We start from the raw sequence: 13,764 nt of genomic DNA, 5'->3' as shown, positions 1-13,764 counted from the left end.
TATATCATTCAAAATTTCGTTTTTGTTTCAGTTTTTAATTATAAATGCATTGGTAACGAAATGGAAAATTGCTTGTCTTACTAATAAAATTTATTCAATCAAATATGTCGATATTTTTTGCATAGTTCTTATGTTTGAAGCTATAGATCAAATACTTCGTCTCGTGAGGTAATACAATTATAATTTTCCTCTCAAGTTTTTTGTCATCAATGAAAGAAAAGCATGCTTCTAATTCCAAATTATATAATTCTCTCTTATCGATAAGCATACAAATGATATTATTTCTAAAGAGGATATAAATACAAAAATGTAGAAAAAAAGTAAATAAAGAAAACTCGTCCGCCCTAAACACAAATGCACCTGTTTAATTCGAGACTATACACTGGTGCTTTGGCGCTGATTTTAGCCGTTGTTGTACGGATTAACTGACGTGTTTGGATTCCCGACAGTCATGGCTGGGACCTGTTGGTGGTTATTGGTTACGTTTGTATTGACAACCGTCACACCTGCAAATCATAGTACGGCACATTAATAACTCTGTTCACACGTACAAATCACATGGTAATGCTTAATCTCTTTTCCACACCAGTAAATTATATTACTACACAATGAACATTTTATTACACTTGTACACCTTAAACCAACAAATGCATCATTTTTACAGCTGTAAATGAAACTGATGCATATTAATCACCTTTTCACACCGGTAAAATGTATCACTGCACATCAATTACCTCATTTCATATTTCTGTCAAAAAATCTTTAACAGTCGATATTATGCATATTAAGAGATTATAGGTTGTGACAGGAAACTTGGGTTTTTTTAATGTAAAACCAATTTTCATGATGTAATACTTACCATAACTTTAGTATGCAAATACAGTACCTACACCCATCTTTGTATCCCAACAACAAAAGATTCAAAAGAAAAACAATCCCGCCCTCCCTACGATCCATGAGCCATCACGGCAGGAACGCAGAGTGATCTCCCTTCCTCTAATAACCTTTATGGCGTAAACCCCACAGAGGGGCAGCCAGGCAGATAAGGAAGAGGGGAGGATAGGGTGGGACTCCATAAAGTTATGGTAAGTATTACATCATGAAAATTGGTTTTACATTAAAACACCTCAATTTCATTTCAGTAATAATTACCATAACTTTAGTATGCGAATTCGTCTTACCGTAGTGGTGACTAGAAGCCAGGCAGCCCCTTCAGCACAACCAAAGTAGTAGGGAGGGAGAACAGAGTGCTAAAGTGAAGGAAGGGACCTCTCTGTGAAAGAGCAGGTGTACCCACATGCCGCCGTACGGAAAGACATGGCCCGGGGCTAACGAGGAGGCCCAGCCACTGACTATGCCACCACCAAAGGTCCCAATGAATACAGGCCTTCTGAGTGGGAAGCTAGGGATCACAGATAAAAATCTGTTAAGGTATCCCTGCCCTGCCAGAATACTGCAGACATGACCTCCTGAAAGGAGGACTCATTGAGAGAAGGGCCCAGGATGAAGCAAGGGCCCTGACCTCGTGAGATCGCGCTCTCGCTCTCGCCCGAGCCAGATCATCAAAATGCTCGTAAGCATACTAAATCACCTGGCAAACCCACCTGAAAACCGACTGGGAGGAGATATCTCGTTGCCCCTGTTTAATGGGCAAAACAGACGGGATCGAGAGCCCCGCCCCCCTGGTTTTATGAAGATAAAACCTAAGAGCCCGACAAGGACAAAGCAACCTATCTCGCTCCTCCGAGCTAGTCACAGCCAGGATCCTGATGGGATCGTGCGAGAACCCCGGAACCTGATTCTTCGCTAAAAACAACTCTATTCATAGCAAAGCCTCTGATTAGGGCAGAAAGAGAGGAGGACTAACCGATCTCCTTCCTGCCATAACAAGCAAGAACTCTGGCAATAGCTGTACGATAGCCAGCAATAGTGCCAGGTGGCAGATAGCGGTACCTAAACAGAGAGATTAGGAAGTCCGCAATCAAATGCAGAGGCTTCGAATGAATAAGCTTCCTTGCCGACACACCAATCACAGAAGATCATCCAACGTGACTGGTAGACGGCAGAAGAGGAAGCCCTGATTGATTGCTCAATGCAATCTGACACCTCTTGAGAAAAGCCTGCCTTGGCGTGGCTTCCAGAGATAGCCTCAGCGCGTGAAGGTGGAGGATCTCTGGTCAAGAGTGTGTCGTTCTGGGCCAAGGCTGGCGAAGGAGATTCGGTCTGGTGGGGAGAGCCAAGGGCTCCTCCACCAGAAACGACAAGAGCTCCTGAAACCAAGCTTGCCTCGGCCACAGAGGGGCTCTCAGAAGTAAGGAGCAGTGATGCTCCCAGAACTTCTGTAGAACCCTGCCCACCAGGTTGAAGGGAGGGAATGCATATGCATACGTCCCTTCCTATTCCAGAGAAAGGGCGTCCACAGCCCACGCCTTACGGTCTGGGACCGGGGAGACGAAGGTTAGCTGGTTGTTCAGGGAAGTAGCAAACAGGTCTATAATAGGTCTGTCCCACGCCTGACAATTCCCCTTGAAAATCAAGGGACACAGCTGCCATTCCGTCAACACCGGCTGGTGGCGCCTGGAGAGTGGCCACCAACACACTCAGCCTGCCAGAAAGATGCTTGACCGCTATGGTCAACTGCATGTCCTGGCAGAGAAGAAGGATGTGGATGGAGAGGGCACACAGGACATGAGACCTGGTGGCCCCTGTCTCTCCAGATACGCGACAACTGTTGTCGGTAGCCACACTTTGGACTGCAGGATACCCCTAAAGGACTGCAGAGCCAAATGAACAGTCTCATCTCGAGTACACTGATGTGCTCCGAGAGTTGTTCGCCAGACCACTCCCCCAAGCGGCATTGGCCATCGAGGTAAGCTCACATTCCTGTCATGAACGCGTCCATGAACAGGATCATAGAGGGGATAGGCTTTGTCAGAGGTACCCCGTGGAAAACGTTCTCCTGAATGGTCCACCAGCAAGAGAACTCCCTGACCGACTGGGTAAGCGGGATCCAGGCCTCCTGGATGACGGAACCCAGTCAGACAGGAGGAACATCTGGAGAGGTCCGATGTGAATCCTCCCTAGGGGGACCACATATGCCAAGGAGTTGAGATACCCCAGAAAACTGAGGAACCAATGTACCTGGACAAGCGACCAAGTGATGAAAGTCAGAGCCAGAGCCCTGACCTTCTCAAACTTCTCCAGAGGTGGAAGGGCTAAGCCCCGAACCATGTCAAAATGGTTCCCCAGGAAGAAGAAGTCCTAATATGAAGGAACCTCTGACTTCTCTCTGGAAGGAATGAAGCCGACTCTGAGCAAGAGTTTCAGGACCAGACGAGTGTCCTTCACTAACGATTCCCACACCAAAAGAGGCATGAGGGAGTCGTCGAAATAGATGTGGACGTCTATTCTGCGTGAGTGAAGGAAACACCAGCAGCAACTTGGTGAACACCAAAGGAGCTGTCGTGAGCCCCAAGGGCATCTCTGCCTTGGCAGCATGGTCCCTACTTCCTCCTGGAGCACCCGTGCCCTTTCTGAATCCCCGGGAGGAGGAAAGAAACAAAAACGGCCAGGAGGCGAGGGACGAATCCTGAAGAAGGAGAATACCTAGACCCTCCCTGACCACCGACAAAAGCCCAAGCGTCCTCTGTAATATCCTGCCACTGGGAAAGGAAAGCAGAGAGACGTCCGCCCACAGGGAGTTCCGGATGGGGCAGATCGAGCCCCTGCCAGACCAGAGAATCGTCTGCCCACCCGGAGCCTGAGCCTGCAGGAGAAGGACATGAGCCCGGGAAAGGAGAACCACCGTCCACCCGGCCATACCCTTCGCCTTTCGCGGCCAAGAAGCAGAAATAGTCAGGAACCCTTCTTCTTGCCCCCAGGAGGTTTCTTACCCTTCCTACCCTTCCCCTTGTTGCCGTTGAAGTGAGGTTGGGACTTGGGCTGTGCAGAAAACTGAGCAGCCGAAGACTTCGCCATCTTCTTAGGAGGCACTGACCCCTGCGAGGCACTGGCCTTCTCAGCCTGAAACCTCTTCACCAGAAGTGCTGAGGCGACCGAGTCCTCCTTCATATCCTTCTGAACCCAAGGAAGAGCTCCCCTGAACAGGGTAGAGCCCTAGAAGGGGGCATTCAACAAGCGGAAACGGTAGGGTTACTGGACTGGGCGGAATTTCAGAACTGAAAACTGCCTAGCCAACACGGCATTGACGAGCAGAGAACTTGCAAGGCTGCCGTGTCCTGTATGTCGGCTGTTCTGTCTCGGATAACCGACACTCAGGCAAATCGGATACCCTGTATAGACAAACTGTCAGGAAGTCTATGTATGACAGAACTTGGATGGAGAGGTGCAACATTCTCTCCATCCTGTGGTGCTCTTTGGGATCGAGCACCACCTGGTCCACTGATTTGCCGGGCCAGGCAGCCAGCTGTCTCAACTCCAGCTGTGCTGGTTGAGAGGCCAGCTGCCCATCATGTGTGGCATAGTCGGAAGCTGAAGCCTCCGACAATTCACCAACACTGAGCTGCAGACCGACAAACCCAAATACCTTAAAACCTCGAAGTGAAACTGGGAGCACGGGTAGAGAAGGAGTCCTTCTCTAAAACCGGAGCCCGGGCCGTGGCCAGAACCGAAGACATGATATTGCCTTCTGGCAGAGACCGATCTGAGCGAACGGAAGCCCGAGGAGCCACCAGGGAACCCTGAAGGATGGTGGATTCAGGCGCCGACGATGCTGAGGCGGTGGGCATACCTCCGCCCTGAGAATCCGGGAGATGTTGGCCCGGAGGACCCGCATCCCAGAAAGCACATGCTGAGCCTCGGCTTCAGCAGTCTCAGGGCCATCTTCCCCTTGTGAACCCTCTTGGCCCAGGAGAAAGATGAATGACATCGTCTTCCTCCGCCGAGCCCGCACCCTCGATGTCCATCTCCTCCTCAATAGAGACCGAAGTCCCCTTGGGAGGAACAGGGGCCGCCAGAGGAGCCATCTCCGCAGAGGGGAACTCCTCTTTATGGCATTTGGACGCAGCGCGACCAACAGCTGTAGCTGTAGGCTTGGGTCGGAGACCCGAAGCCGACCCCTGGGAACAGGAGACCGACGGGTCCGCGCTGGAGGCGGAAGTCCTTAAGGTCTGGCAAACCTTTATACGACCGGCCAACAAGGCCCCCGAAGTAGCAGAACATTGGGGGGATTCCGCACTGCTATAACATCTCCTAGAGGAGAGACCAACCCCTATGGGTTCCACGAGTGAAGACCCACGGGGTAAAAACCCAAACCCCTGAGGGAATGGGAACGGTCCAGCGGGCCGGGAGTGACCCCAGAACTGGCCAAGATGGCCTGCCTGAGTCTGGGGCTGGACATCCTGTCCAAAGGACCAGGATGAACCGCCACTCCCACCAGGTGGAAACCCAGACATGTACGGGCTATTAAATTAACTAAGTGCCACACCGACTCGTCAATATACAACATGATTATATAATTATCATTGCATGTACACCCTGAGAAAAAAAACTCTACCAAAGATCCAAGATTCTAAGATCAAGAGACCAGCTGAATATATTTCAGGGTCCTCAAAAGCCTTGAAAGTGGTCGCCAAGTCGGAATTAATGAGTTTGAAATATGTGATTTGTGGTGATAATTCATGCAAAATTTAGTTGAAATCTAAATCGAAGGTTTCCGATTATCTATCCGCGATTTTACTTTGTCACAGAAAGATAGTCAGAAAAGCGACCCTTGCAAGTCTCGACATTCAGGCAATGCTTTATTAAGCTTACAACAGCGGAAGAGTTATAAAGCATATATCCATGGAAAGATAATACATTTTTCTTCTAACTTGCACATATGTGAAATCAATTAAATGTTACAAACACATTTTCTTCAACACCACATGCGGAATCTCTCTATGCTTGTCCTTGTGAATCTACCATTCACTTTTTGGTAGGTTGATATCAAAATATCAAAATATCCAATAAACATTGTACTATTTTCTATGAAGATGTAGGTGTTGTTTGAAGTGAAAAAATAGCTATAGGCAGGAAATCAACGTATCTAATTAGCATGACACGACGATAAGGCTCCTACCTAAAACGGGTTCGGTGTCGTAAATTTTTTTTTCTCTTACCGGATTTCATTGTCGGGTTGTATAGCATTTACAAGATTTTAAAGCGAAAGATAGAAAACTGTATCTTGCTTAATCTAGATAACGATGAAGTATTCAGAAAATGAAGAAAATGATGAAAAAGTTTGAGTCATGGACTTAGATATGCGTGCGTGAATGTAGCTGTATATGGACCAGTCTTCTACCGTTAGTGTTATTTTTTCTCTACTATATCTAAATCTTAATCATTATATGGTGTTATTCACTTGTATGTATTTTGTACAAACTTTAATATAGCAGGTGGTAGACACTGCTGGTGGACTTTGAGTCCACGAGGTTTGCCGAAACCTGCATGCCACATTTCGAATCGTTCAAATTGGATTTTCCTTAGAAGCCTCCTAGGCTTCAAAATTTAGAACCTTAGTATCACGGACGGGTCATAGAAGGACGAAACAGCTGTATAATGCAGTTTAAATAATTGTTTGGCTCTACTATATCTTACTCTAAATCTTTAAATAGAGTAATCACTTGTGTGTCTTTTGTACAATCTTTGAACGCCCTCTGCTTTCACGACCTAAAGTTGCATTTAAAACAGAGATGTTTGGCTCATAGCTTTAACCTGCCATTTTCTTTTAAATTTTCACATTTTCTGTTTTCAATCTTAGTTTTCACATTTTTCGTAAAATATTTCTAATTTCTGTTATTATTTCGTTAATTCCGTTTTTGATGTAAATTACCTTTTGTGAAAATAATTTTAAGCAAAGTTTTATCATATGCTGAATTATTATATTTATTGCAGGAACAAAAATCCAACGGTACATAAGATTGATATTACAAATTAAACTACGAAATAATGAAGGTAAATCTTAATTGAAAATACAATACACAACAGGTAAGAAAAAAACAGAAAGAAAAAATGCTGAATTGGAACCGAAGTTAAAATACAGAAATGAGTATTCTATATGACAAAATAAAGAGTTTAAGATAGTAATTTCATATCATAATTCTACAGCAGAACATATTTTGGGAAAACAACGGACTATGAATGCTGAAATAACATCAAGGTATAATTGGGAATGTAAAGAATAAGCTGATTTAATTACAAAAGACAATGTTCACCACGACAGATAATACAAGTCTTAGATGTGAAAACTGAGTTATTAAAACCCACTACTATTACTTTGTGTTTCATAAGCAGGCACTGTTTGGACTGGACATACCTGGATTTGCTGGTGCCATTATCACAGCTCCACCGACCCGCGAGCTAGACCTACAGCAACAACACCAGCAGCACACACCACAACCGATGATTGACGCAAGGCAACCAAGACTGATCAGGATCGGAACCCAGCTTTTAATAGAAATAACAATATTATCAGACACGTGTTACACTATATGTTTATATAGAACAGTATATAAAACACTGTGTAATATTAATATAGAATATATCTCTACAGCAATCCAGTATAAAAACAGTATTGGCGTATTACAGTGAATGCTTCAATTTATGTTACACATTATTCTGATAGAAAACTTCATAGTATAGATAACAAAACACAGTGTTTGTTCAACATCTTATATATGGAAAAGCAACATTTACGTTTTATAGCAAAATCAATTTCTAAAAATTCAACATCATAATAACCAGACCGAAAATGTCTGTCTAAAAAGATGATTATGTTAATATTCACATTATCATGTCTTTATTAATATTCACATTATCATGTCTTTATTGTATATGCTTTAAAATGAGTTCAAAAGTAAAATAAATGTTAATATAAATAACAGTACAATGAACACTGGTATTAATGATCTTTTGAGAAACACAAATTTTCAGTCTGCACACTTACTTATCTTTTTCTGTATCATTAACTTCATACATGTGATGTGTATTATGTAATATAACGCACAAAGTATACATATTGTAAATATGTATTGTAAATATCGTAAATATGTATTGGGAAAAAAAGAAAATTATAACTATGTTAGATATTGTGATTTTTGTGACAATACCAATTTCGGATATCAATATATTTATCCATTTCCGGACATCAATATATCAACACATTTACAGATATAAAAACATCAATTTACTTCCGGACATCAAATTATCTGTTTTCTTTCGGACATCAATATATAGATCCACTCCCGAACAATAATTTATCAGTCTACTCCCCGACATCAATATAACAACCAGCACTACAACATGTTGGTTACAGACGCACGCTGTCTTATCGTAGCGACTCATAAGTGTTCAGTCTTTTAAATACTTAACACTAAATATATCACAAATATCTCTGATAACAATTCATTACAATGGAGGGTTGATATTACGTAACATAGCAGGTTTCAATAGATATGTCATTTTGTGGAAATTTGAAGTGATAATGCGTGATACCATGAGTGATGCACTCATAGCAACCAAGGTGTGTAGATATGCAGGGGAAAGAGATGGAATTCAATAAAAATCTCACTAAAACTGAATTTTTTTTTTATAATTTTCATCCAATTACGTATGTTGCAAAGTAATATTTGTTACACTTTTGTTATATTTTCATATTATTCATTTTATTCAGTTACACTTCAGTTTATTATTTACACAACGTAAATATGAGTTATACTTTGAGTTACATTTCAATGTTTATTATTTCACAACGTAAATATGAGTTACACTTTGAGTTACACTTTGAGTTACATTGCAATGTTTATTATTTACACAACATAAATATGAGTTATATTTTGAGTTACATTTCAATGTTTATTATTTCACAACGTAAATATGAGTTACACTTTGAGTTACATTACACAGCTTATTATTTACACAACGTAAATATGTGTTATACTTTGAATTACATTTCAATGTTTATTATTTCACAACGTCAATATGAGTTACACTTTGAGTTACATTTCAATGTTTATTATTTACACAACGTAAATATGAGTTACACTTTGAGTTATATTACACAGTTTATTATTTACACAACGTCAATATGAGTTACACTTTGAGTTACATTACACAGTTTATTATTTACACAACGTAAATATGAGTTACACTTTGAGTTATATTACACAGCTTATTATTTACACAACGTGAATATAAGTTACACTTTGAGTTACATTTCAATGTTTATCATTTACACAACGTGAATATAAGTTACACTTTGAGTTACATTTCAATGTTTATTATTTACACAACGTAAATATGAGTTACACTTTGAGTTACATTTCAATGTTTATTAATTACACAACGTAAATATAAGTTACACTTTGAGTTATATTACACAGCTTATTATTTACACAACTTAAATATGAGTTACACTTTGAGTTACACTTTGAGTTACATTGCAATGTTTATTATTTACACAACGTCAATATGAGTTACACTTTGAGTTACATTACACAGTTTATTATTTACACAACGTAAATATGAGTTACACTTTGAGTCATATTACACAGCTTATTATTTACACAACGTCAATATGAGTTACACTTTGAGTTACATTTCAATGTTTATTATTTACACAACGTAAATATAAGTTACACTTTGAGTTACATTTCAATGTTTATTAATTACACAACGTAAATATGAGTTACACTTTGAGTTACATTACACTGTTTATTATTTACACAACTTAAATATGAGTTATACTTTGAGTTACATTTCAATGTTTATTAATTACACAACGTAAATATGAGTTACACTTTGAGTTATATTACACAGCTTATTATTTACACAACGTCAATATGAGTTACACTTTGAGTTACATTTCAATCTTTATTATTTACAAAGTGTCTATTCCACGCGCGAAAATCCATCTGCGTTGGCATTTTCTTGGCCTCGACTATATTCAATTGTATAGTAAAATTGTGGTAGACCTGAGTTCATCTTAATAGTCTCCGATCCTTTTGTTTTGTCCTATCGAGCCATTTCAGTGGATTGTGGTCAGTTTGTGTTGTAAACCGTACATCGCTGATATAATAGGGAAATTACTCTACGCTCAATACGATGGCCAAACACTCCTTTTCTACTGTAGAATAATTTTGTTCTCTCGGTAAAAGTGTCCTGTTAATATATGCAATAGGATGTTACTAGCCTTTAATAACCCGATTGCTAAATCGGTGGCATCTTCCTGTGTTCTGAAGAGTTTAATAAAATTTAGGTTTTCTATTACCGGTGCTCTGGTCATTGCGTCCTTCAGTTCGTTGAATACTGTCATCCGTCCATCGGATTAGTCTAGACCGATCCTTCCTGATCACTGACGAAATGTTGACAATACCCACTCATGTAATAACATAATCCTTTTTTTTTTTCGTTTGTGGTAAGGGGAAAATCAATCATTGCCTGAATTTTCTTGTCGTCTGGTCTGATCTTTCCTCTTCCTTCCCTGTGTTCTAAACGGTACAGTTGCTCCTCACCAAACTGACATTTTGATGGCCTTACTGCTTTCCGCTGTCTCTAAGGCAGCCCAAAACCGCCTTGACATGCATTAGGTGTACATGTATCTTTACATATATAATATCATAGAAACAGGCAACAAGAAGTTGTAATCTCATCAATATATTGGTCATCAACCTAATAAATGTAAGTGGTACTGCTGCCATACCAAATAGCATGATGTGGAAATGGTATTGTCCAAACTTAAGATCTCTATCTTATCTTATATCTCTATCCTTTTTGTAAAACATACTATCACAATGACAGCCATTCATATACCCGTTTATAAAATGATGCGACAAAAAAAAAAGTATTTCAATAAACGAGTAATAGAAGGATTTAACATAAACAATTATGTTAAAAGTAATAGCTACTTTAACAAGACAACTATATTTACATTTGTTAATAACATGTATACACTTTTTTTTACACAAATCTGTTAAGTTATATGTTTTTAACTCTTTGTCACAGTGATCACTTCATCAATTACAGGACCACTTCAACCTATTCATATAAGCTCAATTGATGAAACGTATCCTGCAAACATACAAATGTAGATTCTGGGAAATGGGGCCGCTATATATTAGTAGGTATTTCCAACTTTATGGAGGATTAAAAGCAGAACGTTCAGATATTGATAGTTTAGATTTAAAGTTATCCCGAGAAAATGGTATATCCACAAATTGTGTTGCCTATTTTCCATTTTTCCATTCTAATAATGTTCTTTTTTTTTTTAACTAATAATGGATTATAGTTATAGTTTGTCTAAGTTATTTTACACTTGATTCTTTGGTTTATTTATCATTATTTTTTCTATATCATGTCAGCGTGTCTAGAGCTTACATACCATGTTCTTCTTATCAGTCAGGTTTACTTACGCCTTTCAAGGTAACAAAAGCTACTTTCAGTTTTACTTTTGTAGATGACGGGTTTGAGCTTGTTTCAGTGAACAATCAACTCATATCCTCGTTGGTTTACATACGACCAGTTGATCATATACATCAGATACAACTTGAAACAGTCACATTCTTGCAATGTATCAATGCGGTTTGATGATAAGTTATCATCAAACCGCGTTGATACATTGCAAGAATGGAAACAAATTGTTTAAGGGAATCGAGATACACGTCTATTACTGATTACATAATAGTTAATTTTCTTAAATATCTATCAATGCCGCTACAGGAAATCGTACGGCAGTCTCGTACCAGTATACGGCAATATGTATCATACGCTAACAAAATATTATAAGTAGTATGGTATGAAGGTTTTCACTCTCAAAATGAGGTGCAGCTCCTTCTGTCGGTGACACGTGTCGATCAGATGAGATGCAAAATATGGCGGAATGTATTAACTCAGACAAGTCGAAAATTCAAACTGGCGGCGGTATAATCAGCTGGATGAGGTGCTGAAACAAAATGGCTGTCGCATGTGTCACCAGGAGGAGGTGCAAAAACAAAATGGCTGTCGCGTGTGTCACCAGGAGGAGGTGCAAAAACAAAATGGCTGTCGCATGTGTCACCAGGAGGAGGTGCAAAAAAATGGCTTTCGCATGCGTCACCAGGATAAGGTGCAAAAACAAAATGACTGTCGTATGTGTCACCAGGAGGAGGTGCAAAAACAAAATGGCTGTCGCATGTATCACCAGGAGGAGGTGCAAAAAATGGCTTTCGCATGCGTCACCAGGATGAGGTGCAAAAACAAAATGACTGTCGCATGTGTCACCAGGATGAGGTGCAAAAACAAAATGGCTGTCGCATGTATCACCAGGATGAGGTGCAAAAACAATATGGCTGTCGCATGTGTCACCAGGATGAGGTGCAAAAACAAAATGGCTGTCACATGTGTCATTAGGATGAGATGCAAAAACAAAATGTCTGTCGCATGTGTCATCAGGATAAGGTGCAAAACAAAATGGCTGTCGCATGTGTCACCAGGATGAGGTGTAAAAACAAAATGGTGACACATGCGGTAGCCATTTTGTTTTAACACCTCATCCAGGTGACTATACCGCCGCCATTTATTTTGTTTTGCACCTCATCTGGGTTGACACATGTCACCGGCAGGAGGTGCTGCACTTCATTTTGAGAGTCACAGCCTACATACTATACTACTATAATATACACAAATGTTTTCGGAAAATATTGGGTATAATTAATATGATTTCATTAGACTGATTAATGTACCGCTACAATGCAAAAGCGTGCATGTACATGTATATTATGGTCTGGTATCGTTTTCCATATTACTGTGAAACAACCCCCAAAAGAACAAAGGGCATAAAAGCAAAAAAGAAAGTAAGAAAAAAAAACTAACACATTTTGTGCGTAGAAATCGGGACACACGTCCTCCCGCTCCCAGCTGGAGGCCTGGAGAGCAAAATCGTCACAGCAGTAGTACGAACGTAAAACATTGTGGCAGCAGTAGTCATCACACCACATTTCATCGTTTGCCATCGAAAGCAACCCATAGTGAGCTTTACAACACTCCCCACCATCCACACCTCCAACTGTCACATCACATGAAATACAAGCAAAACGGAATTTCAAATTCAATAAAGTTTGTATATAAATGCTAATTATAAGATTTACACACACTATAAAGAACAAGGGTGGCCATTTTCATGTAACGTGTACACATCTTATGTCGATTTGTCAGAAATCTTAGATGATGTTGGTGTATTATAAAAAATATCTGTATAACCAGAATTAATTTTAAAAGATTAGATGGTTACGTACCTGAAAGACAGAGCGCCAAAAATACTGATAAGGTCCACGATATCATTTTGTCTGGTTCAGAATATCACTTGTCTAGTTTGAATCCTCCTCACAAATAAAACAGGGTTCAGCATGTAACCCGCCGTACCCTTATCTTCGTTCGACCACGTGGGTTTCATAAATCAATAATACGTTTTCTGAAAGAGTTTGCTTCGGATAGCAACCTGTGTTGACAGGAATTAAATTCTCCGTCGTTAATGTCAACAAATCCACGTGTTGTCGGTAACACGAGTGACGACTAAAAAAATAAGATCAAAATGCAAATTTTCACATGTCTGATGGACTGTTTTCTTATTCTCATTATCATTCTGATTGGCTCTTTCAATATTTTGACTGATTTTTTAACATTCTGATTGGCTCTTTCAATATTTTGACTGATTTTTTATCATTCTGATTATTTATCATTCTGATCGACCAATATTGTTTGATCCAAATATAATACATTTTATTGAAAACA

General features: G+C 40.2%; 1 protein-coding gene across 1 annotated transcript; it reads right to left on the bottom strand.

Moving 5' to 3' along the window:
• Nucleotides 1–402: 402 nt before the first annotated feature.
• Nucleotides 403–13,314, bottom strand: LOC132545512 (uncharacterized). The gene is made up of 4 exons (XM_060209195.1): nt 13,269–13,314; nt 12,847–13,039; nt 7,316–7,446; nt 403–506 (listed from the first exon to the last, which is right to left on the bottom strand). Exons 1-4 carry the CDS (start codon nt 13,312–13,314, stop codon nt 403–405), a joined length of 474 nt encoding a protein of 157 aa, XP_060065178.1.
• Nucleotides 13,315–13,764: the final 450 nt, after the last annotated feature.

This window comes from Ylistrum balloti, unplaced genomic scaffold (assembly GCF_031769215.1).
Source record: "Ylistrum balloti isolate Yb309-2 unplaced genomic scaffold, AGI_CSIRO_Ybal_v1 Utg369850, whole genome shotgun sequence".
Taxonomy (NCBI): Eukaryota; Metazoa; Mollusca; class Bivalvia; order Pectinida; family Pectinidae; genus Ylistrum; species Ylistrum balloti.
Note: the sequence above shows the minus strand (reverse complement) of the source record. Positions and strands in the feature narration are given on the sequence as shown.

What these genes read in the sequence shown, in the direction of transcription:
- LOC132545512 (XM_060209195.1), bottom strand. Translation starts at nt 13,314, where the DNA reads ATGATATCGTGGACCTTATCAGTATTTTTGGCGCTCTGTCTTTCAG. An exon ending in TTTGGCGCTCTGTCTTTCAG is followed by an intron (nt 13,040 to 13,268) that starts GTACGTAACCAT and finishes GTGATGTGACAG; the next exon opens with TTGGAGGTGTGGATGGTGGG. An exon ending in AATGGCACCAGCAAATCCAG is followed by an intron (nt 507 to 7,315) that starts GTATGTCCAGTC and finishes TATGATTTGCAG; the next exon opens with GTGTGACGGTTGTCAATACA.